Source organism: Peromyscus maniculatus, chromosome 3 (assembly GCF_049852395.1).
Source record: "Peromyscus maniculatus bairdii isolate BWxNUB_F1_BW_parent chromosome 3, HU_Pman_BW_mat_3.1, whole genome shotgun sequence".
Lineage (NCBI taxonomy): Eukaryota > Metazoa > Chordata > Mammalia > Rodentia > Cricetidae > Peromyscus > Peromyscus maniculatus.
In genome coordinates this window covers 106,920,838-106,943,727 of record NC_134854.1, presented here as the reverse complement: position 1 = coordinate 106,943,727, position 22,890 = coordinate 106,920,838, and the positions used below count along the sequence as shown (strand labels likewise).

Sequence of the window (22,890 nt, the reverse complement as noted above, 5' to 3'; positions counted from 1 at the left end):
GACCATGAAAGCACATTCCAAGAACAACTTGTTACAGAGGAAAAGAAGTTACAAGGCTCGGGACTGACCTACTCTGGTGATAGGATGGCCAAACACCCTAATAGTTGTGCCATAAACCCCATCCAAGGACTGAGGAATCTGGATGCAGACATCCATGGCTAGGCCCCTGGTGGAGCACTGGGAGTCTAATTAGTGAGAAAGAGGAGGGTCTATATGAGTGAGAATTGATGAAACCAAGGTTGGATAAAGCACAGGGACAAATAACCAAATGAATGGAAACACATGAACTATGAACCAAAGGCTGAGGGGCCCCCAACTGGATCAGGCCCTCTGAATAGGTGAGACAGTCGATTGTCTTGATCTGTTTGGGAGGCATCTAGGCAGTGGTACCAGGTCCTGGGCTCGTTGCATGAGTTAGCTGTTTGAAACCTGGGACTTATGCAGGGATGCTTGGCTCAATCTGGGAAGAGGGGACTGGACCTGCCTGGACTGAGTCTATCAGGTCGATCCCAGTCCTCGGGGGAGACCTTGATCTGGAGGCGGTGGGAATGGGGGGTATGCTGGGGGGAAGGGGAGGGGGGCAGGAAGGGAGAGAACAAGGGAATCTGTGTCTATTATGTAGAACTGAATAGTATTGTAAAATAAAAAAAAAAAGAAGTTACAAGGCTCTTGTCTTGTTTACTTGGAGTTTTCTCACAATGTCTCAGAAATCTCATACAGCTTCATTCATGGATCATGTTCCAAGAGATGGTGGTGTTCAGCTTGCTTCTTCCTTTTTACTGTGTCTTAGACACTAGCCCAGTGTTTCTCAACCTTTGGGGGGGGGTCACCTAAGACCATCAGAAAACACAGATATTAGCCGGGCGTTGGTGGCGCACGCCTTTAATCCCAGCACTTGGGAGGCAGAGCCAGGCGGATCTCTGTGAGTTCGAGGCCAGCCTGGGCTACCAAGTGAGCTCCAGGAAAGGCGCAAAGCTACACAGAGAAACCCTGTCTCAAAAACCAAAAAAAAAAAAAAAAAGAAAACACAGATATTTACATTGTGATTCATAACAGTAGCAAAATTAGAGTTATGAAGTAGCAACAAAAATAATTTTATGGTTGGAGGTTGTGGTGGTTTGAAAGAAAATGACTCCCAAAGGGAGTGGCACTAATAGGAGGTGTGGCCTTATTGCAGTAGGTGTGGCTTTGTTGGAGGAAGTGTTACTGTGGGGGTGGCTTTGAGGTCTCCTATGCTCAAGCTACACCCAGACAATTTCCTGTTGCCTTCAAGTCAAGATGTAGGACTCTCAGCTACTTCTCTAGTACCATGTCTACTTGCATGTCGCCGTGTTGAACCATGATGATAATGTGCTGTGGGATGGTCTGTATGTCAAATTACTCTGATTGGTCAATAAATAAAACACTGATTGGCCAGTGGCTAGGCAGGAAGTATAGGCGGGACTAACAGAGAGGAGAAAAGAAAGAACAGGGAGGTGTAAGGAGACACTGCCAGCCGCCACCATGAAAAGAAGCATGTGAAGATGCCGGTAAGCCATGAGCCACGTGGCAAGGTATAGATTTATGGAAATGGATTAATTTAAGCTATAAAAACAGTTAGCAAGAAGCCTGCCACGGCCATACAGTTCGTAAGCAATATAAGTCTCTGTGTTTACTTGGTCAGGTCTGAGTGGCTGTGGGACTGGCGGGTGATAGAGATTTGTCCTGACTGTGGGCGAGGCAGGAAAACTCTAGTTACAATAATGGACTAAACTTCTGAAAATGTAAGCCACCCCATTAAATGTTTTTCCTTTATAAGAGTTGCCATGGCCATGGTGTCTCTTCACAACAATAGAAACCCTAACTAAGACAGGGGTCACCACAACATGAGGAACTATATTAAAGGGTTGCAGTATTAGGAAGGTTCAGAACCTGCTCTAGCCCATGTAAGGTAAGTCTTTCCAGATTGGTTAAATCTAATCTAGAAACAGCATCATGGCCATTCCCAGAGACTTGTCTCCTAGGTGATCCTAGACAAGTTGACAGATCAACAATATTAACTGTCACAGGTTTTGTGCTCAGTTTAGATTCCATTGATTACAATATGCTTCTCCAGGTACTGATGATGATATGCAATGGTTTATTTTCTTTTGTACCCAGAACATTCAAATTGTAATACTGAAGTTTGAATACAATCAATAGACATACTGAAGTAAAGAGAAGGGATATAAACTCCATTTGACCTCTTGTAGTTCTCTTTCAACATCATGCTCAAATCTGTTTTTCCACTTTATTTTTAACTTTTGGAATAAACAAAAATACTAATGATGCTTTTATGGAGTTTAATGAGAAGAAAATGTTTGAGGGATAAAACCATGGCAAGTTAAAAAAGATATACGAAAAAGGAAAGACCAGAACAAACTCTGGGATTTTTTTCTTGGGTAATCAAAACCAAAACCCCAAACTAAAATGCTTAGTCCCTTGTGTCTTAAGTTCTCTTTGGTCTCATGACATCTCAGTAGATATGTTTGGTCTCCTGCATTACTCTTGTCTCCACCGCTGAAAGAAGGGTAAATCCACATGCATTGTCTTCTCTTCCCTCTTTTCACATTTTCCGTGTGCATGGTAGAATCTTTCCACCATGATTTTATCTCCTTTGAAAGCACCTGGAGATAAAAATGGATAAGACAGTCTTTACCCAAGGAGAAACTCATGTTCTAGTATGAGGAGATTGATAATTGAACAGGCCGTTAGAATATAGTTTAATAAGTTTTGTGAGGGCAGTAGTTACAAACGAGGTGGGCATGAAAGGCACTAAGTGATTAGAGATGGTTTCTCAGAAGAAGTTAGGTTGAGCTGTAGATGTAAGAGTAGATGAGATTTACTTTGAAATGGAAGAAAAGGGAAGGATAGTTGAAGCTGGAGACTGAAGTCCTTATAAAGCAGTGGATACCGATTGTTGTCTGCCTTTTTGATTTGCCTGCTACCTTGAAAATTGCACAACATTCTGTCATTTAGGATACTTTGCTATGTAAATACCACAATATAGAGGGAAAGTGGCTTTAATAGTTGGAAATTCACTGACATGTAGAGTATCTGGAGACAGTATTTTTCACTTTTAAAGCCCAGATTATTGGCACAATTTCCTCTCTTTTAGGGTAGTTGCTTTTCTTGCCTATAAGTGTCTTATTTTCACAGGGCAGTGTTTAAGATAAGAAAAGCATCCTCTTTTTCTGCATCCTCCAGGGAATATTTTGTTTGGTTTTTCACTAACAAATTTCCCTTCTCATTGGTGAGAGTTGTCTCACACACCTGTATGTTAACTGATCACTGAAAAAGTGATCAGTTAACATACTTAGTGTTTACCTCTTGTGGTAGGATAGAAAGGTGAAACACCAGAGTTGGGACTCAAAAAAAAAAAAAAAGTCAATAGTTACTATGTAGATATAGCTAATTCACAACTGGCTCATCCTGCAATGGAATTCCTCACTCCAACTCCCCCCCTCCTTTTCTCTCTGTCTCTCTGTCTCTCTGTCTCTCTCTCTGTCTCTCTCTCTCTCTGTCTCTCTCTGTCTCTCTCTGTCTCTCTCTGTCTCTCTCTGTCTCTCTCTGTCTCTCTCTCTCTCTCTCTCTCTCTCTCTCTCTTCTCTCTTCTCTCTTCTCTCTTCTCTCTTCTCTCTTCTCTCTCTCTCTCTGTGACCAGGTTTCTCATTGTAGCCCTGGCTGTCCTGGAACTTGAACTTTCTCTGTAGACCAGCCTGGCCTCAAACTTACAGAAATCTGCCTCCGAAGTGCTGAGGTTCCTACAGTCCAGCTCCCATTCTACTTCCTCAGCAAGGCCTTCCTTTTTAGCCCTGGCTGACCTTACCTTCCTGAGTGCAGAGATTGTAAGTGTGTATCACCCTACATAGCTCCTTCCATGTCTTTGGAAAAAACAGATTGAAGCTGATTTTGGCCTTATGCAAGTCATATAATTCTGTAGTGGTTTAGTGTAGGATAATGGTAAATATTTGTTGAATTCAAACTTTAAGTGCCACTTTATCAGTTAAAAACTTTTAAAATATGCTTTTGAAATCTAGGTGGAAGAGGCATATGGAACCACTATGATGTATCAAAGTATATTATTAGCGGTGCACACTAGGATGTACAAATATACTTTTGTAAAATCCTTTGGTTTATTAGGGAGGTTTTGGAAATCATACTCTTTAGGCCTCCATTTTACTTGCGTCAAACTTTAGGCTATCAAAAATCACTGTTAATTTCTAAGCATTTCTTCTTGTTTACTTTTTATAGTACTAGAATATTCTTGCAATGACATAGATAAGCAACCGCATGATTATGTGTTCCATAGTCTTGTTTAACTGTTATGTATGTATCTTGTGTCAAAAGCACAGAGAAGTACAATAATGTTTCAAGCAGTCAACCTTTTTAAGATTCTGCCTTTTATACATTAATAAATTAATTTTTGGGGGTGGGGATAAGGTCTCAGGTAGCCCTGGCTGGCCTCAAACTTGCTGTGTAGCTGAGGATGGCCTTAAACTCCTGATCCTCCTGTGTTTGCCTCTCTAGTGTTGGCATAATGGGCATATCCCACCAGTTTTATTCAGTTCTGGGGCTTTCTGTATGAAGGCTCCCCTTAACCAGTTGAGCTACATCCTCTGCCTTGGACCCACAGATTTGATCAAATGTAGTTTTAAAATTTTTTTTCAGCAGTCTGTTTTATTTGATTATATCAAATTCATGTTGTAAGGGATATTAGAAATTGGTCATCACTAGATGGCAGTCTTTCTCCACCTGAAGTCATTTGTTCAGAAGAGAAAATAGTGCTATACTTATTTAAGAATAGTGCCAGTATAAAGCTAACTTAGTAGATCTCTTAACTTTTCCAGAGTTTAAGAATTGTTTATTTATTTATTTTTGCCGTTTATATGTGCTAGGTCTGTTGTTCATTGATGGCTTATGCTGAAATATATTTGAAATGCTGAGTCAATGTGAACTATGAGGTCTGCTTACATTTGCTTTTTACTGTGGTAGAAACAATTTGTAATTGAATACACAAAATGCAAGTGTATTTTCACCTATTTTATAGCCACATGGAAACTATATATCCTTTCACTTGCATATAGACAAAAATTCACGCAAAGCTTGGTAGTTGTGGAACCTGTAAATTTGCACAAAATGCAAAATATAAGGGTCTCTAAACAGTGTCCACTTTCCTTCATTTAGATGTGTGTGTTTTAGATTTGAAGTCTACTTTTTTTTGTTTTTGTTTTTGTTTTTTTGGCTTAGTGCTAATCACTGTTGTAGCTCAGCTTCTTGAATACTAAGATTACAGACCTGGGTGCTCTGCCTCAATCACTTCTTACTTTAATTTTTAAATTTTTTACTCTGAAGGCTCACTGTAAACCTTTAAAGTCAGTCAACATCATAAGTGAAGAGAGAGTTATAATTGTGAAGATCTAAGTAGAAATTCTGTGACACTGATAAGGAGATTAAAACCACCACCTCTGTCCTCAGAATGTTTGCTCTTTCTTAATGTTCGCCAGAATTGGGAAGCTTAATGCTCAGCTAGTACTTCAGGGGAAATTGTAATTGTTTGCTGTTTGCTATTTTGTAAAAGAATGCTCTGAAGGTCAGAGAGCTTAATTGAATTGGCCAAAGATGTAGCTAATTACAGTGCCAAGACCAAGTCCCCACAATCAGTCAGCTGAAATCCACATTTTCTTACTTTGATTTTCTTTTTAATAGGAAATCCAGGGTAGTATTATTTATCTAAATAAGTCTAAGTTCTAAATTTATTGCCGTTTCTTATTTTTCTTTGAGTAGGCCTTACATAGTTTAGGGTGGCCTCACACTATTTAGTTAGCCTTGCCTTGGATTCCTCATTCTCCTGCCTCCACTTCCCACTTGCTGGGATTATGTTCCACCATACCTGGCTCCTGAATTTCTGAACCTTGGGATTTTTTTCCCCTCAAGTTTGTTATTTGTCTTTGGAGAGAAGGAATGAAAATCTTTTCTGGTATAACCTAACATAGAGGTTATTACTGATACAGAATATACTGAAATTGAAACCAAAAATTAAAAAAGTGAATATCAGCCTATGTCTTTAAGTTTGAGGATTTTCAGTTATCCTCCCCACCCTAGTTTTTCACATAACAAGGAATTTGAGTGTCTTTCCTTAGAAGATTGCTTTCCATTCTTTGAAAGTTAAGCTTGAAACTTACTGAAACGTCAGTGGTAGGTTCTATCTTGTGGATTCTAGATAGTCTTGCTATAAAATCATCCACTTGGAGGGCTGTTTATAATTTTTTTCTTTTCTTCACAAGGAAGGGGAATGAATCTTGATTGCTGTGTTTTTACTGAAGTCAGTGTTGAGAATTTTTACTGGCATTATGGTGTGTCCTGTGCATGCACATGTGTGTTTGTGTGTGACACTTAATTTGGGTAGTGGAACTGACATCTGAGGAAAGTGAATTTTCTTATCCCACAGGATAAGTTTGTGATGATCCTGTACCATATATCACTCTAGACTCAGAAAACATGGGCAGTAAGCAAATATGTGTTTGCTGAAGGAGTATCAGGGATCAGATATAATTTTGGTTTGTTCCAGTCAGTGTGTATTTACTTATTCCACCACTTTGGTGAATGTAGAAGGCTAAGTTTTTGACCTTGAGTATGTAATCTAGTTCAGGTGGATTATAGGAAGAATCAGAATAAATCATGGGTGATAATGATGAAATTGTTTGAGGACATAAAGATAAACATCAGTTAGCTCAAGAATATTAAAATCCTTGAGGCAGGGAGAGGCTTAAAAATAAAGTCATTACTGGAGGGCTGAACAGTGGCTCAGTAGTTAAGAGCACTCAGTGTTCTTGCAGAATACCTTATTTTAGTTCCCTGCACCACATGATGACTCACAGCTATTCACAGGTATGCACAAGGTAAACATATATTCAGGCATGCACAAGGTATATTTATATATATTCAGGCAAAGAACTCATACACATAAAATAAAAGCAATTTTTTAAAAAAAATGTCATTGTAACTGTAGCATAGATACTGGAGGTAGGTCAAGGATGGGAACTGGAGAGAAAACCTGGGTTATGTGGAGTCATACCCATGATAAAGATTCAGATTTTTCTCTTCTTTTTAAAGGTAAACTGTGATGGCTATTCTTGGTTGTGATCTTGACTACATCTGGAATTAACTTAAATTCAAATGGCTAGGCACACCTGTGAGGGATTTTTTCACTCCCTCCCTCCACCTCCCTTTCTCCCTTCCTTTTGGGTTTTTCAACAGGGTTCCTCTGTTTAGCCCTGGCTGTCCTGGAACTAGTTCTGTAGACCAGGTTGGCCTCAAATTCACAGAGATTTGCCTGCCTCTCTGAGTGCTGGGATTAAAGGTGAGTGCTACCACACCTGGTGAAGAAATTTTTTCTTAATTATATCATTTGAAGTGGGAAGACCTACTTCTAATCCAGATCTTTGAGGTGGGATGATACACCTTTAATCTGGACCTTAAATCTGCCACACTTTCTGCTAGCAACCTATAGCTTCATGGAAGAAGGAAGCTCTCTCTTCCTGCTTGCTCTTGCTCTCAATGTAAGCCCATTCCTTTACTGGCATTAGGGCCTACTTCTTTGGGATTTCAGTATTTATTGAAGACCAGCTGAGACATTCAGTCTTGGACCTTCCATTAATAGGCAACCATTATTGGATTAGCTGAACCACAGCCTGTATAACCCATTATAATAAATTCCATATATAATATAATATAATATAATATAATATAATATAATATAATATAATATAATATAATATATTATAATATGATAAATTCCATGTACATTTAATTTTCTTCTTTTTCTCTCTCTTCATTCTATAAATTCTATTCCCCTAGAGAACCTTGACTAATACAGAAGCCTTTAGAGAGACTTAAGCTGGTGGATGTGTTCAGTTCTAAAACATGTTTTAGAGGTTGAGTTGTCATGACTTAGTAGATTTAATGGGGAGAGGATGGACATAGGGATGAGAAATGATTGTAGATACTTGGCTTACATAACTGAATAAATGTCATTAATTGTAGTGGTGTGTGTGTGTATTGGGGGTGCTGGAAGGAACTGGTTTGGGAATGGAGATGGGTCAATAAATATTCTTTTTTCTTCACTATATTTGGATGGCTTTTAACAATCCCGTTGGAGTAGTGTAGTAGTATCAGGAAATTTGTGTTTAGAGTTCAGGGCAGTGCTCTGCTTTGTAGGTTGTACATTAGGAAGTCAGTACTATATGAGTGGTATTTTTGAGCCATTAGATTACTTGGTGAGGGAGCATAGAGAAATAGAGTTAGGAGGCTCTAGAAGGGAGATTGAAAAGGTGTGTCAGTGAAAAGGTAAATCCATGTTAGTGTGGTTACCGTTTACATCTCCAGAAGAGAGTGCTTAATGAAGGAGTGAGTGCTGAACCTCAACAGAGGCTGCTATTAGGAGTAAAATGAATGCTTGATCTAGTGGGAGGTGAAGAAGTGGAAAGGTGTCTTGTTAGGATGGAGAGCAGATAAACTAGATGGTAGCTGGGATGGGATGTGTAGTTCAGGGCAAGTTTTTCAGTGACCTTTATACAGAAATGAGAATAATCTGGTGGAGAGGGAAAAATACATATGATGTAGAAGTTGGTTTCTGTTCCGTTCTGTTCCTGTTCTTCTTCCTGTTCTTCCCTGTCTTTCCCTTCTTCCCCTTCCCCTTTCCTTCTTTTCTTTCCTTTCCCTTTCCTGTTCCTTTTCTCTTTCCCTTTCTTTTTCTTTTCAAGACAGGGTTTCTCTGTGTAGCCTTGGCAGTCCTGGAACTTGCTCTGTAGGGTAGGCTGTCCTAGAACTAGCATACTTAACTGTAAATAAGCTCTGTGTGTGGAGAGCAGAAAAAGAGGAGGTACAGAGGTAAGCAGGTTGGCTGGTTTTTGTGAGGGAAGAGGAAACAGTTAAGTGTATGCCCCTCCCTTTTTCTGAGAAGTGTATAGTTAGAACAGTAGCTGAGTGGGAAGAGTGAACACTGAGGCAGGAGAAAGTCAGGCTCCCACACTATGAGATTTTGGAGACTACAAAGTGATTTTTTTTTTTTTTTGAGGTGTTAATCGTTACTCGGTTTGAACATTCCTAATTTAAAAATCTCAAGTATGAAATGCTTGTAAGAAACACATGACAGCTGTCATAAGTGGAAAATGCTAGGCTGGCCTCATGTGTGTGTCCTGTTGTAGTCAAAACACTAATTCACTAAGACATTGCATAGATTTACCTTCAGGCTATAAACTATATATGGAAACATAATGAATTGTCTGCTCAGATTTGAGTTTTATATACCGGATAACTTGTACAAATATTCCCCCAACTCCTCCAATCAGAAATATTTCTGTTTTCAAGCATTTTGGACAAGGGATATCCCATCTCTAGTAGGATTTTGTAGTGCTGTTGAATGACTCTTAGGTTGTAGCTGTGTAGTTATACTGAATCCAGCTAGCCTGACTGTGATTTTTCAGTAATCTTCAGCTTCTTGGATGGAGTCATGGGGTAACTGAATAGTTGAATTTACTGAAATTGAGTTTTTCTAGATGAGCTAAATGGAGAAAGGGATAGGAGCTGTAATTCAAGTCTTTTACTTTGTGATAACAGTCCTATGGTGTATCAAATTTTTTAAAATGAACTAGAAAGTAACTTTTTTGATTTTCCTAAAACAAAACCAGGACTCATTTACCATGAGGACAATATGGATGCAGTTGGTAGTTTATGTATCCTGCCTACCTAGTTTCTATAGAAGTTTCTTCTGGGTTTGTAATTCTCTTCTCAGAAGTGCTGTAATCGTCATGCCATTTTCTCTTTAAAGGTCTGTCTATGATGGTGAGGAACACGGACGATTCATGGAGAAGCTAGAAACTCGCATCCGCAATCATGACCGAGAAATTGAGAAAATGTGCAACTTTCACTACCAGGGCTTTGTGGACTCTATTACTGAACTGCTGAAAGTACGAGGGGAAGCCCAGAAACTCAAAGTAAGGAGCCGCTGCCGGACATTCGCTCCTCTGTCCTCTTTTGGGGTTCTGAGTAGTTCTGATTGAAAGAGTAGGGCCCATACTGTGTGACATGTTGTAGGACAGGCTTGCTTTATTTCCATGGGGTAGATATTGTTTGCTCCCTCTTTTCAAATGTAGAATTGAGGTGAAGGTACATGGACAGCCTGACCAAAACCACAAAATTGGTATGAAGTGATCATACTAAAGTACGTGTACAGTTTAGATATGATCACATTATTTTCCTGGTTTAAAAACCTGCGTAGCTCCCTTTGGTTAGGTTTGAGAGAACACAGTCAGCATCCTTAGTATAGAACTTCAGGTTCCATCCATCTGGCTATGTCATTTCTTCACTCTCATCTCTTGACTTCTCCTAAGATGATGATGATGATGATGATGATGATGATGATGATGATGATGATTTGAGATAGATTCTTCCTATGTATCCTGCCTGACCTCAAACTTTATGATTCTCCTTTCTCAGCTTACCAAGTGCTGAGATTACAGATGTGTCTCATTGTATCTTTGTATAGTAAGGATTTGTATGAAATAAGGAAAGGAATTTATATCCAAACCCACATAAATAAGATTATGGCTTTTTGGATGTAAAGAGTACTCTTTTAAGTTAGTTTAATTGGAATACCTACCAGTGGATTGGAACAAGTGAGTAGTGACTGCTTCTTTCAAGAGATTGCTGTTAAAGTCACCAGCGTCTTTGCTGATGGAAGCCGCTCTCCTCAAGTTAAAGCACTGCTATACTTACTTGAAAGGCCAAGGTGGGAAGACCTGGTGGCTGTGGAGTGCTGCTGCCCACAGGGTGAAGATTCATGTTCAGGAAGGAGATTGGTCTCAGGCGATCCCTTCTCTTAGACAGGTGACCTTGCTTGTTGATCTGAAGACTATTCTAAATTTCTGTTATATTAGACAGCTTAGATTTTTGGCATTTTCTGTGAAAACTCATCTGTCAGTAATAATAGTTTTATTTTCTTCTCTCTAGTCTTTATGCTTTTATTTTTCTTGTTGGAATCTGAATTAGAATCCTTAATAGGATTTTTTTCTGCATGGGGTTAACTTGACAATGAATATAAAATTCAACTCAAAGAATATATTGCTAAAAATAAAAGCAAAGAAACAATTTTTAATAATTTTCTTCCAGCCATTTAATATTTTTCCATTTATTTATTTATTTAAAAAAGTTTTTTTTCATTTTACATACAAATCCCAGTTTCCCCTTCTTCCCATTCTCCTGCCCCCCACACATGCCCCCAATCCCACCCCCCACTGCTCCTCAGAGAGGGTAAGGCCTCCCTGGGGAGTCAACAAAGTTTGGCAGGATCAAGCACCTCTCCCCTGTGTCAAGGCTGAACAAGGTATTCTGCCCAAAAAGCCATTTTATGCACCTGGGATGAATCCTGGTCCCACTACCAGGGCCTCCCCAAACAGATCTAGCCACATAACTGTTGCCCACATTCAGAGGGCCTAGTTTGGTCCCATGCATGTTCCCCAGCTGACAGGCCAGAGCCGTAAGCTCCCATCAATTTGGGTCAGCTATCTCTGTGGTTCCCCCCCACCCCTCCTCATGATCTTGACCTCACTTGCTCCTGTAATCCCTCCTCCCTCACTTCAACTGAAGTCAAAGAAACAATTTTATTGAAAGGCTAAGCAAGCTATTAGAAAATATAGTCTAAAACTGCAGTAGTTTAAAAAAATTATGTAAATGCAAAACATGACTGAAATGGATATGAAACCATTAAACTTTGCAACTTACTTAATGTAAATTTTTGTGTTTAACTACAGAAATATCAATGTGTTTGAATATAGGTGCTATACTGTTTCCAGCTGTGGGACATTATATAACATACACAGAATGCAATATGTTATATAAAATATCATTACTTATATAAAAGTTTCCAACATTTGAAATCTCAAATACATTGGATCCTAAGATTTGTATGATAGAATTCATCTATTTGAGAAACAGGATATTGCCAACATATTAAATAATTCTCTCTTCTCTATGCTTCGTAGATGCTTCCCCCATTTTAGATGTAACAAGTCTTTTGATAATGTGCTGTTTGTCCTCATTCAGCCCTCATAGTTCCTATCACAATCTTGATTATTCTTTTCTGTGTTTTTTAATTCTTATGTATTGCAAACTTCTCTCACAGATACTTAGGATCCTATTCCATAGTGGGCCAAAGGGTATAAAAGATGTGGAATATGATTTAGACCAGATAGTATGGAATACTGCCTGGAATCTTACCAGATGCTGACTTTTATTGGTGATTGATACTCACTTTTGTCCTGTTTTCTCTCCTATTGATTCAAATTGCAAATTCCTTGAGATTGGTCAGAATGCCTGTGAAGGAAAACTTGACTGTGTTTTTTGAGTTTGGTATGTTTGGTTGCTTCAGACTCTAACCAGTTACTCTGAAGGTTGGGAATAATGTTGAGCTACACACCTGGTAAGCTCTATTTTAGGGCACCCGTTTGACCTAGGTGAAGAATGTTGAGATTCTTAACTCTAGAAAAGAATTTAAAAGTGGAAAAGTTTAAGTATTAACTACTTATAACACTAATTAATAAAATGACATTACACTTTCCATGATGCCCATTATTTTGGTTCCATAGCATCTGTATACGAGTATTTATACATATGTTTGTATGTAAATGCACTTTCATACCTGTGTTTTGAATTAGAAGTGTCTTCCTAGACAGTTGATATAGCCTTTTTTCAATGTGGTGTACAGAATAGTTATCTGCTTGAATTAAAATAGCTATTATCTTTTTTACCATTAACATAGATTAGGCTCCTGTAGAGATGTTTTTGGTGATGGTTTGTATGAAATCAGTTTAGCGGACATCGATCAGCATTTCTAACAAAACTTGAAAAAAGCATAATAGAATTGAATAGGAAATAAAAATGTAGTATGTCTAGTAAAGATAAACATTGTTTCTTGAAATTGTGTGTGTGTGTGTGTGTGTGTGTGTGTGTGTGTGTGTGTGAGAGAGAGAGAGAGAGAGAGAGAGAGAGAGAGAGAAAGAGAGAGAGAGAGACACTGTTTCTATCTCTCTCCATTCATGTGTCTGTGTATGTGTCTCTGTGTGCCTGTGTGTGTGTGTGTGTGTTCTTTCTGTGTATGTCTGTGCCCCATGTGTATCTCTGGTGTCTCTGTGTATGTGTCTGTATTCCTGAGGCTTAATATAAAATGTATGTCAGTTTGAGGTTAGAAACATTGAGAAATGACGCAATGAACAGGGCTGTTTTAGTATGAACAATAGTGGCAAATGTAGTTATACTGGAAGTTTTAATTTTGGGAGACCTCTAGAATAGGTCTAGAAAAAACATCCAATTTATTATTGATTAAGTACTTTGAAGGTGATAATGCTGTCATTCATTTTAACCATATCATTTTTATTCACATTGCTTGAAAGCCTTCTCTTACTTTGAGCGGAATCCTACTTTCTAGTTATAGGCATTTATTAGGGGCAACCTTTCTTCTAGCTCTTCAAGATATTCGAGGGAGCCATCGTTTAGGTGTGGGGTGTAGTGTACAGGGTCCAGGTATAGTATATAGTATCTCCAATGAGTTTTCCTTTACCTGTGGGATGAAATCACTTCATTTGTTTTTCATGTGATGTACATTTGGCTTCTAAAACTTTACATTTAATCATGCTGCAGTTTGTCAGTGGCCTTCATGACACATGATATCTGAATGTCATTCTCATCATTTGATCTGCTCTTATTTTAGAGTAGGCACAGCAACTCTGGCTTGTAGGCCAAATCCAGTTTGCCTCTTATTGCTGTAAATAAAGTTTTAATGGGACCTAGCCACACCAGCACATAACATTTTATTTATGGCTGCATTCCTGTTGATTAGTTACTGCAGAGATTTTGTGACCTGAAAAACTATTTTGCTGTAATGAAAACAGATTGCTGCCCTTGTTCAAAGTGATGCTTCAGTGAATGCCTTAGATTTACACTTGGCAGCTACATTCTATCTTGCCTCTCATTGAGCTCACAGTCTATTGGTTAATGGTGTTTTTCACATATGGTGCTCTTAGGAAAATAATTAAGATGTAATATAAGTATTTGTTGCCTCTTTTTCTCAGATTTCATAAAATCTTTTTTTTCTGGAAGAGGTTGGATTTTATTTTGTCTTTGAAAGTAGGAGTGTATACTCTAATCTGCTGTGGATTATATTATTCAGATATAGTATGTAATTTAAGATAAAAAATATGTTTTATGAAAAACTAGTTTCTGGAGATGATTTTGAATCAAATAAGTTTGGAAAACATTTTATATTATGTTACTTTCCTGAGCATTTATAGTGTTTGTTATTCTCCCCTCTGTGTGTGTATGTATGCAATGCATGTGTGCCTATGTGTTAATAACATCAACTAATATTTCTTTTTGCTGTAAGGGACACTGTGGGAAATACTGGGTTGAGAGATGTGGTAAAAGTATAAGGATCACCAGTCACTAGTGGAAGCCTAGGTAGTCTCTATGTAAGAAGTGTAGAAGTTAATATTGTCCATATTTTGATAATGTCTGAGATGATAAGGAAATTACTATTCTAAAAATTTATTTTTTTATATTAGTGGAAACATCAAAAGTAGATAATTGAAAAGGTGTGTGCTTGTTCCTTTAAATTATAAATCATAGCTCATTTAAGGCTTAGTCACATATTTTTGACTGTCTGATGGTGAAATTAATGGGGATATGGAAGTATTAGAAGCTGTTATGAATTAATGACCCCAAATTATTAAATAATTCAGTTTGTAGAATTAGGATAATAACTAGTAAAAACTTGACTTGCATTATAAAGTTGAAATTATACCTAGCCTTTTCAGGAATAAATTGTGAAATAAGAAATGTCTGTGTTAACATTTGTTTTCTAAACATTGTACAAATGGTAAAACTCTTTGGATTATTTTCCATTTTATTTATTTCTCTTTTCCCCCCCTTTTTCCTTTTCTGTCCAAAGTTACAATGTGATCTTGGGATACTATAGTACCTTACTTTGGAATGTTCTGTCTAAACCAAACATATCTCTTGGTCAGCTTTTCTTTTCCTTTTGCAAAGGTCATGGGGATGTCTAGGAGAACAGTTGATAAAGAATTTAAGTTGCAGAGAGAGCAGCTGTATCCTCATGTGCTGGAATACAGAAAGTATTTAGAGATACCCCAGGCTTTTCATATTAAAGTTTGATCTTTATCCAACTATCATCCAAGTGTTTGTTTTTTATGAGTTTAAATTGTCTTCTCTCCACAGAACCAAGTGACGGATACCAATAGAAAACTGCAACATGAGGGCAAGGAAGTAAGGCCAGTTTCCTTTTGACAAAGTTTTTCTGTTTTGTGCTGTTCTCTTTGGATGACTGTTCTTCACTTTGTGGCTTATAAGAATTTAAGCAGTGTGTTGGAATTATTACTTCTTGTAGTGTTTACCTGAATAAAACAGACACCTGAATAAATACAGACACCACAGGTCACAATGAAATAAGATGCAGCCCCCTTTCGCTGTCTTAAAAAAAAAAAAAAAGAAAATCCTTAATTAGTCCTCCATACCTGCTGCAATGTTCCTCCTCTATCTTCACCTGCCTCCACCCTTCTCTTATGTGTTTTTGTTTTGTTTTTTTTTGTTTTCCCCCAGCAAGGGTCTCATGTAACTAAAGCCTTCTTTGAACTGATCCCTCCATATAGATGTAACCAACCGTCTTATTAAATAAGAAACACAGAAACAATGCAAAAGAGAAAGCCGAGAGGTCAGAGCTCAGAGCTAAAATCTCACCCTTCCGCCTGCGGTGTCCCAGCTTCCCGAATCAGGGTTCTCTTTCCTGTCTGTTCGTCTATTTAAAGTATTTTGTTCTGCCTTCTCATTGGTTGTAAACCCAAACACGTGACTGCCTCGTCACTGTCTGAATGTACAGCCCCCTAGGTCTTAAAGGCATATGTCTCCAATGCTGGCTATATCCCTGAACACACAGATATCTATGGGATTAAAGGCGTGTGCCACCACCGCCACACTCTTGCTATGGCTCTAATAGCTCTGACCCCCGGGCAACTTTATTTATTTATTTATTTATTTATTTATTTTTTTTTTTGTTTTTGTTTTTCGAGACAGGGTTTCTCTGTGTAGCTTTGCGCCTTTCCTGAAGCTCACTTGGTAGCCCAGGCTGGCCTCGAACTCACAGAGATCCGCCTGGCTCTGCCTCCCGAGTGCTGGGATTAAAGGCGTGCGCCACCAACGCCCGGCTGAACTTTATTTATTAACATACAATCAAAATCACATTTCAGTACAATTAGATTACCACCACACCTCCACCTCCACTTTTCCAATGTTGTGATTACTGGCATATGCCACCATACCTGGTTTATATTATTTTCTTTTGCTCACTAGCTCTCCCTCCCCTTCCCTCCCCCTCTTCCCCCTTCCTTTTTTTTGTTATAATTTACTTATTTCATGTCTGATAATAAACCAAATATCTGTATTTTTTTCAAACAAGATATTACTATGTTGCCCAGGCTAGCCTAGAACTCACTGTGTAGTCTAGGCTAGCCTTGGACTTATAACTGTCTTCCTGCTTCAGTCTCCAGCGACCTGGGTTATAGGGATATGCACCTCACCTAGCTTATATATTTCTTAATAAGATCTTCCCCGAGGACCTTATTGCTAATTGCAGCCTCACCCTCATTCCCTGCATTCTTTCTGCTTTTTCTTATTTTGTTTTTCTCCACTTTGCTATCATATTTTTGGTATATGATTTTACTCATGTAGTTGTTTTTGTTTGTTTCCCTTTGTTAGAATTAGCTCCACATAGGGGATTTTACTTACATTATTCATCAGTGCACTTCTTCTGGTTTTTTAAACAGCAACTGTTGAAAAGTGAGTGCTCAACAAATATTTCTTTTAAAAAAGAATCATTGATTCTATTAACTGACAAACTTATCATTTAAAATTTTCTAATTTGCGCTTTTTTATTTTTTATTTTACATCCATTTATTTATTTGTTCCAATACCAAGACTGTTACTTCTATTATTTCATTGATGGAAAAACAAGAACAGATGATCTGAAATTTATATAATAATCAACAAAGCTGATCTCAAAGTCAACCTTTTCTGACTTGAAGTACATTTCTCTTCTGTGTCATCCACCTTCTCTGTATTCTTTTCACATATCTAAGGCTATAATTTTTAGGAGTATGTGTGGGATAAATCCTATAAGTAGATATGTAGATTTTTTCCTTTCACATAGTCCATATTCTGCAGAAATAGTTTGTTACATTGTGAGATGGCTATGAGAAGAGAGTCAATTAATCTTCAGTAAATGGATCTTGTACAAAAAGCCGTATCCTTTAAATACGGAACTTGTTTGTTAAAATGGGGACCTAGTTGAAGATAAGGAGGACTGCCTTCCTCCAGGAGCCCAGTACTCACAAGGAAATGTAAATCATGGAGTCTATACAGGGTTTGGAGAAAATGGGCAAATGTTTTATTTTTTTCCTGGATAGCCTTTGTGCTTTAGGGGTGCTTTAGGGTTTATTTTACATAGCCTGTTTTAGACATGTGTGCTGGGTGGGGAGAAGGAATGTTTCACTGATTGAAGAAAGCAGTTCCTTAGCTTGCATTGTAGGTCTTACTAGGAAACTGGGATTCTTGGATGCATTGAATGCAGAGTAAGAAAACGTAACTGAAAACTTTTCTGTTTTTCCCCCTTTTGCCAAGCTGGTAATAGCGATGGAAGAGCTGAAGCAGTGCCGACTACAGCAGAGGAATATTTCTGCCACTGTTGATAAGCTAATGCTGTGTCTTCCAGGTGAGGAACTAGGTAGGAATGGAGTAGGATTCTTGATGCATTTCCTTTAGCTTAGTTAGTTGTTTATTTTGTTTAAATGATGCCTGTGTGATCTGTTTTCTCTTTCAAGTCCTAGAGATGTACAGCAAACTGAGGGACCAGATGAAAACCAAAAGGTAAGGTTTTTTTTTTTTAAATTGAACAATCTAAAATTTCCTTAATTTATAATACTTAAAAAAGAGATTTGTTTTCTTATTTGTGTGTGTGTGTGTGTGTGTGTGTGTGTGTGTGTGTGTGTGTGTGTGTGTGTTTACTATGTGCATGTGGGTGTCCACAGAGACCAGGAAAAGGCATTGGATCCTCTGGAGCTGGAGTTACAGGCATTTGTGTGTTATCTGATGTGGATGCTGGAGTCTGAATGTGGGTCCTTTGTGAGAGCAACAAGTGCTTACAACCACTGCCCTATTCCTCTAGCCACCCTACTTGCATCTTAAGTGGTCTTCAGTCTTTCTTTGACTTCCATAACCTCATCAGGTTTGAGGAGTATAGATGTATTACTGTTTTGTTTTTTTTTCTTCTCTATTTTGGAGATAGATTGTCAGTGTATGTTACCATGCATGGCTTGATCTTGCTATTTTTTAAAAGGTCACATGTGACAATCTCTTTTCTAGTTGAACTCCTTAGATCTTTTATACCTGATACACTTATCTATATATGACTTTCAGTCTAATTTATTTTCCATTTGTCTTCACTGTTACTTGTTCTTGCTCTATGTATCTGCTTTTGTCTCAATCAGTTAACTAGATTTTAGGATTCTGTTGTATCTTCACTAATGCCTTATAATCCATACCTCTACATTTCTTTAAAATGATTGCTTCTAAGCTTATAATAATTCTCTTTAACTTATAGTGAATCTTTAAAAATTATGGAAAATCACATAGAACACAAGGTTCTTGTAATAGTAGCACCTATTTAAATGGAAATACTTTATAGATTTAATCATTATCTATTGTATACATGAAATTATCTCATGCTACCCCATATTTGTATGTAATTATTATTTGTCATTTAAAAATTTTAAACTATACCTCTGTTTACCCTCCCTTCCTTGATGTTATTATTGTCATTGCTCTTATTTCAGAATATGGCATAGTGCCTATAATATACTTGTATTTTTGCTATAAACTTCTAAGTTAAAATATTTTAAAGTAAGATTAAAAAGTCTTTGTTTGTCTATATATTTTAAGTGATTCTGGCCCTCTTGTTTCTTTATATAGACCTAAGTTCTTTACCATCCCTTTTTGGATTAGTGCGATAGCTGTGAATTCTTTATTTATTTAAATAGTTAAATTAATTTTAAATTTAAATTTTATTTAAAATAAATAAAATAAAAATTAAATAATTTAAAGATTAAATTATTGTTGCTTTTCCTATACGGTAACATCCACCAGTTTATGTTTATAGCTTAGTGTTGTTTTAGAATATTCGTAAGGCTCGCCTTCATTGCCTGAATATGTCAGGCCCCTCAAAAGTAAACCTTGTCCCCATTCTTCCTTCCCTTAGATTGAGCAGTCACCACTTTACTTTATAGCTGTATGTTTGCATATTGTAACTGTCTCATATAAAGGGGGCTACACTGTATGAGGTTGTCTACATTTGACTTCTCCTCTTACAGTGTTTTCAGGATTCAGCCAAGCTTTGGTGTGAATCAATACTTTATTCCTTTTTATGGGGCTGCTTTTCTACTGTGTGGATGGATTGCATTTTATTTTTTCATCATTTGACAAACATTTGGGTTATTTTCACTTTTTAGTTATGAATAAAGCTATTTAGAGACTTGTAAATTTTTATGTGGGCATATACTCCCTAAGTTCTCTTGGGAATATATACCTCTGAGTAGAATTTCTGGGTCATGCTGTATTTCTGTGTTGCACTGTTTTATGAAACTGGTTGATTACTTCTCAAAGCAACTGCATCTTTTTAATCTACCTAACATCATCAGATGATAATTAGTGCTTATTATTATTTAAAACTTTTAGATTTACTATTTTATTATTTTATGCATTTGAGTATTTTGCCTACATGTGTGTTTGTACACTACATGTATGTATAGTGCTCTTGAAGGTCAGAAGAGGGCTTTGGATCCACTGGGACTGGAGTTAAAGATGGTTTTGAGCTAACATGGGTTCTGGGAGTTGAACCTGGTTCCTCTGAAAGAGCAACAAGTGCTCTTAAATGCTGAGCCAGCTCTCTAGCCCCAGTGTGTATTATTGTCTGTCTTTTAGTTATAGGCATCACAGTGGAAAGTGTTATCTCCTGATTAAAAAAAAAATTTTTTTTTGGTGGTCCTGGAGTGATGGCTCAGTGGGTAGAATGCTTGCTGTTCATCTGGTGATGACCCTAGTTCCTTATCTAGGATTCATGTGAAGGTGGAAGGAGAGAACTGATGCCTCAGAATTGTCCCCTGACCTCCACACGTGCACTGTGCTACTCCCGCCACATCTGCATACACACAATAAGAAATTAAATAAAAAATAAAACCAAAACATTTTTTTAAAGACAGGGTCTTACTGTATTGCAAGCTGGCCTTGAATTTATATAACTGAGGATGATCTTGAACTTCTTCAGAACCTCAATCTTTTCCTCTTGAGTGCTGTTTATCACTATACTTGGATTATGTTGCTGGGGATGGAATTCAGGAGGCTTTGTGCAGGTTAGAAAAGCACTGTATTCCCTGAGCTGCAGAGGCCATAGCCCTCCATTGGTTTTTGATGTTTCCTTCTTCTCATTACTTTGTGTTTCTCTTTAAGTACATATACATGGATGTAATTGCTGTATTCATGTGTTTGCTATTCTGCTACTTCTTGAATCTACTTTTGAACTAATTTTGTTATTCTGGTTATAGGTCAAAAATAAATTTTGGACATTATAATGTTGATAAGTGTCTGGAGTTTGGGGGAACTTTTTTTTTTTTTTTTTTTTTTTTTTTTTTTTTTTTTTTTAATGTTGGGCTTTATTTTGGAGAAGTAGTGGTTTGCAGATCTCATCCCTCCAGACTCCATTTTAAAGCTCTGCTAGGGCCAGCTATGATAGCTCATGCCTTTAATCCCAACACTTAGGAAGCTGAGGCAGGTAGATAGATCTCTGTGAATTTGAGGCCAGTCTTGTCTGTATAGTGAGTTCCAGGCCAGCTAGGGATGCATAGTGAGACACTCTCCAACACTAACAACAAAAACCAAAGCTATGCTAGGCCAAGTGTAGTCAATTTTACAGAATATTTAATTTGGCCTGAATGGTGCAGTGGTATCTATGAACCTTGCCATTTGGCTGTTTGGGGTTAGGGCATTTTTCTGCCTTTTCTGACCTCCCTGAAGTGCTCATCTTATACCTCCCTGTTAGTCTATCCCCACCCATCTTCTCTCCTCCATCTCCTCTCCCCTTTTCCTCACCTTGCATGCCCGGGTCTAGTACTCAGCAAAGACTCCAGGGAAACCCTATGTAGGCTCCCCTCTCCCTTTTTTCCTTCCCTCCTTCCCTCTCCCTCTCCCTCTCTCTGCTACAACCTTTTAGGCCTAGTATTTGATGCCTTAAGTCAGTAAATCTTCAGGCTCTCTGAGGGTTTTCCCTGACTCTGTCCATGTTGGAGGGATCACCTTCAGGTAGATAGCCCACCTTGTTTATTCTCTTCTTTTGGAGTTCATTTATCAGCTGCCTGCTGTTCAGTGACTGAAAACAGTTGTTTTAGGTATTAGCCAGGATCTACTTGTTTATAAAGTGGTATGTCATGTCTGTTTCTTGTTAAGTTTTCATGGTTGAAAGACTGGTTATTTCTCTTTGAGCTGTAAATATTGATTATATTATTGGGTTTTATGTTTTCTAAAGAATCTCTAGCACATATCTTTGTTAATAATGTTCTTATATTAGGAAAGGAAGTACTATTTTTCTGTGGTGAAAGCTTATATTTCATATTTTATTGTTATGAATAAGAGGAAAAATTTATTGGTAATTGTGATTTACTTTCAGGAACCTCTTACTAGAAGTTAAAAAAAATATTGAAACAGCCCTTTTTATAATAGTATCCAACCACTTTGTCTCTATTAAACCTCCTAGAGCAGTGGTTCTCAACCTATGGGTCGTAACCCTTGTAGTGGTGGTCAAACGACCCTTTCACAAGGATTGCCTAAGACCATTGGAAATCACAGATATTTACAATTCTTGACAGTAGAAAAATTAGAATTGTGATGTATCAATGAAAACAATTTTATGGTTGGGAATCACAAAAATATGAGGAGAACTATATTAAAGGATTTCAGCATTAGGAAGGTTGAGAACCATTATCCTAGAGGGAATAGGGGAGCTGAGCACACATGCAAATGAATTTGAACAATTGGCTTCTCATTGTTTTTCTTTTTCTGTGTAGCTTTGGCTAGCTTCAAACACACTGTGATCCTCTTGCCTCTGCCTCCTGATTAAGGGTATGTGCTACTACACCTGGCCTCATTGGTTAATTTATTTTTTATATATTTAAAGATTTTCTTAGAAACAAATTTTGATTATGTGTTTATGTGTGTGTGTTTATGCATTTGAGTGCAGGTATCCCCAGAGTTTAGAAGAGGGTATCAGATTTCCTGGAACTGGAGTTATAGGTGGTTGTGAGCCATCTAATATAGGTGCCGGGATCCAAACTTGGGTCCTTTGCAAGAGCATTAAGTCCCCAGTTACTGTTTTAAATGACTTTTTTATTTGTATTATTACCATATGTGGTATATGTACTTGTCAGTGTGGGTGTGTATACACATGCGTGCAGGTTTATATAAGTGCATGTGGTGGCCAGAAGTTGATGTTGGGTTTCTTTACTTGATCACTCTCCACCTTTATCTTTTGACACAGGTCTGCCAGTGAACTTCAGGGTTCCACCTGTCTGTATCCCACAGAACTGGGATTATAGGCATATCTACCATACCTGTTTTTTTTTTTAAATTTTATATGGAATGGGGATCCATAGGTCCTTATGCCTGTGCAGCATTATTTACTGGCTGAGCCATCTCCACAGCCTG

General features: G+C 37.8%; 1 protein-coding gene across 4 annotated transcripts in view; it reads left to right on the top strand.

The window, feature by feature from the left end:
- Positions 1-22,890, top strand: part of Exoc6b (exocyst complex component 6B) — a 491,948-nt gene that overhangs the window by 74,652 nt on the left and 394,406 nt on the right. For 3 of the 4 annotated variants that reach the window (XR_013049947.1, XM_006991543.4, XM_076567062.1), the window contains exons 2-5: positions 9,851-10,016; positions 15,310-15,357; positions 17,764-17,854; positions 17,964-18,009. Coding sequence is in view for 3 of the 4 variants with exons in the window: in XM_006991543.4 (XP_006991605.1) it covers positions 9,851-10,016; positions 15,310-15,357; positions 17,764-17,854; positions 17,964-18,009 (351 nt within the window). In the remaining variant the exon portion in view is untranslated. The remainder of the gene's footprint in view (positions 1-9,850; positions 10,017-15,309; positions 15,358-17,763; positions 17,855-17,963; positions 18,010-22,890) is intronic. The other variant, XM_076567063.1, reaches the window with a different exon arrangement.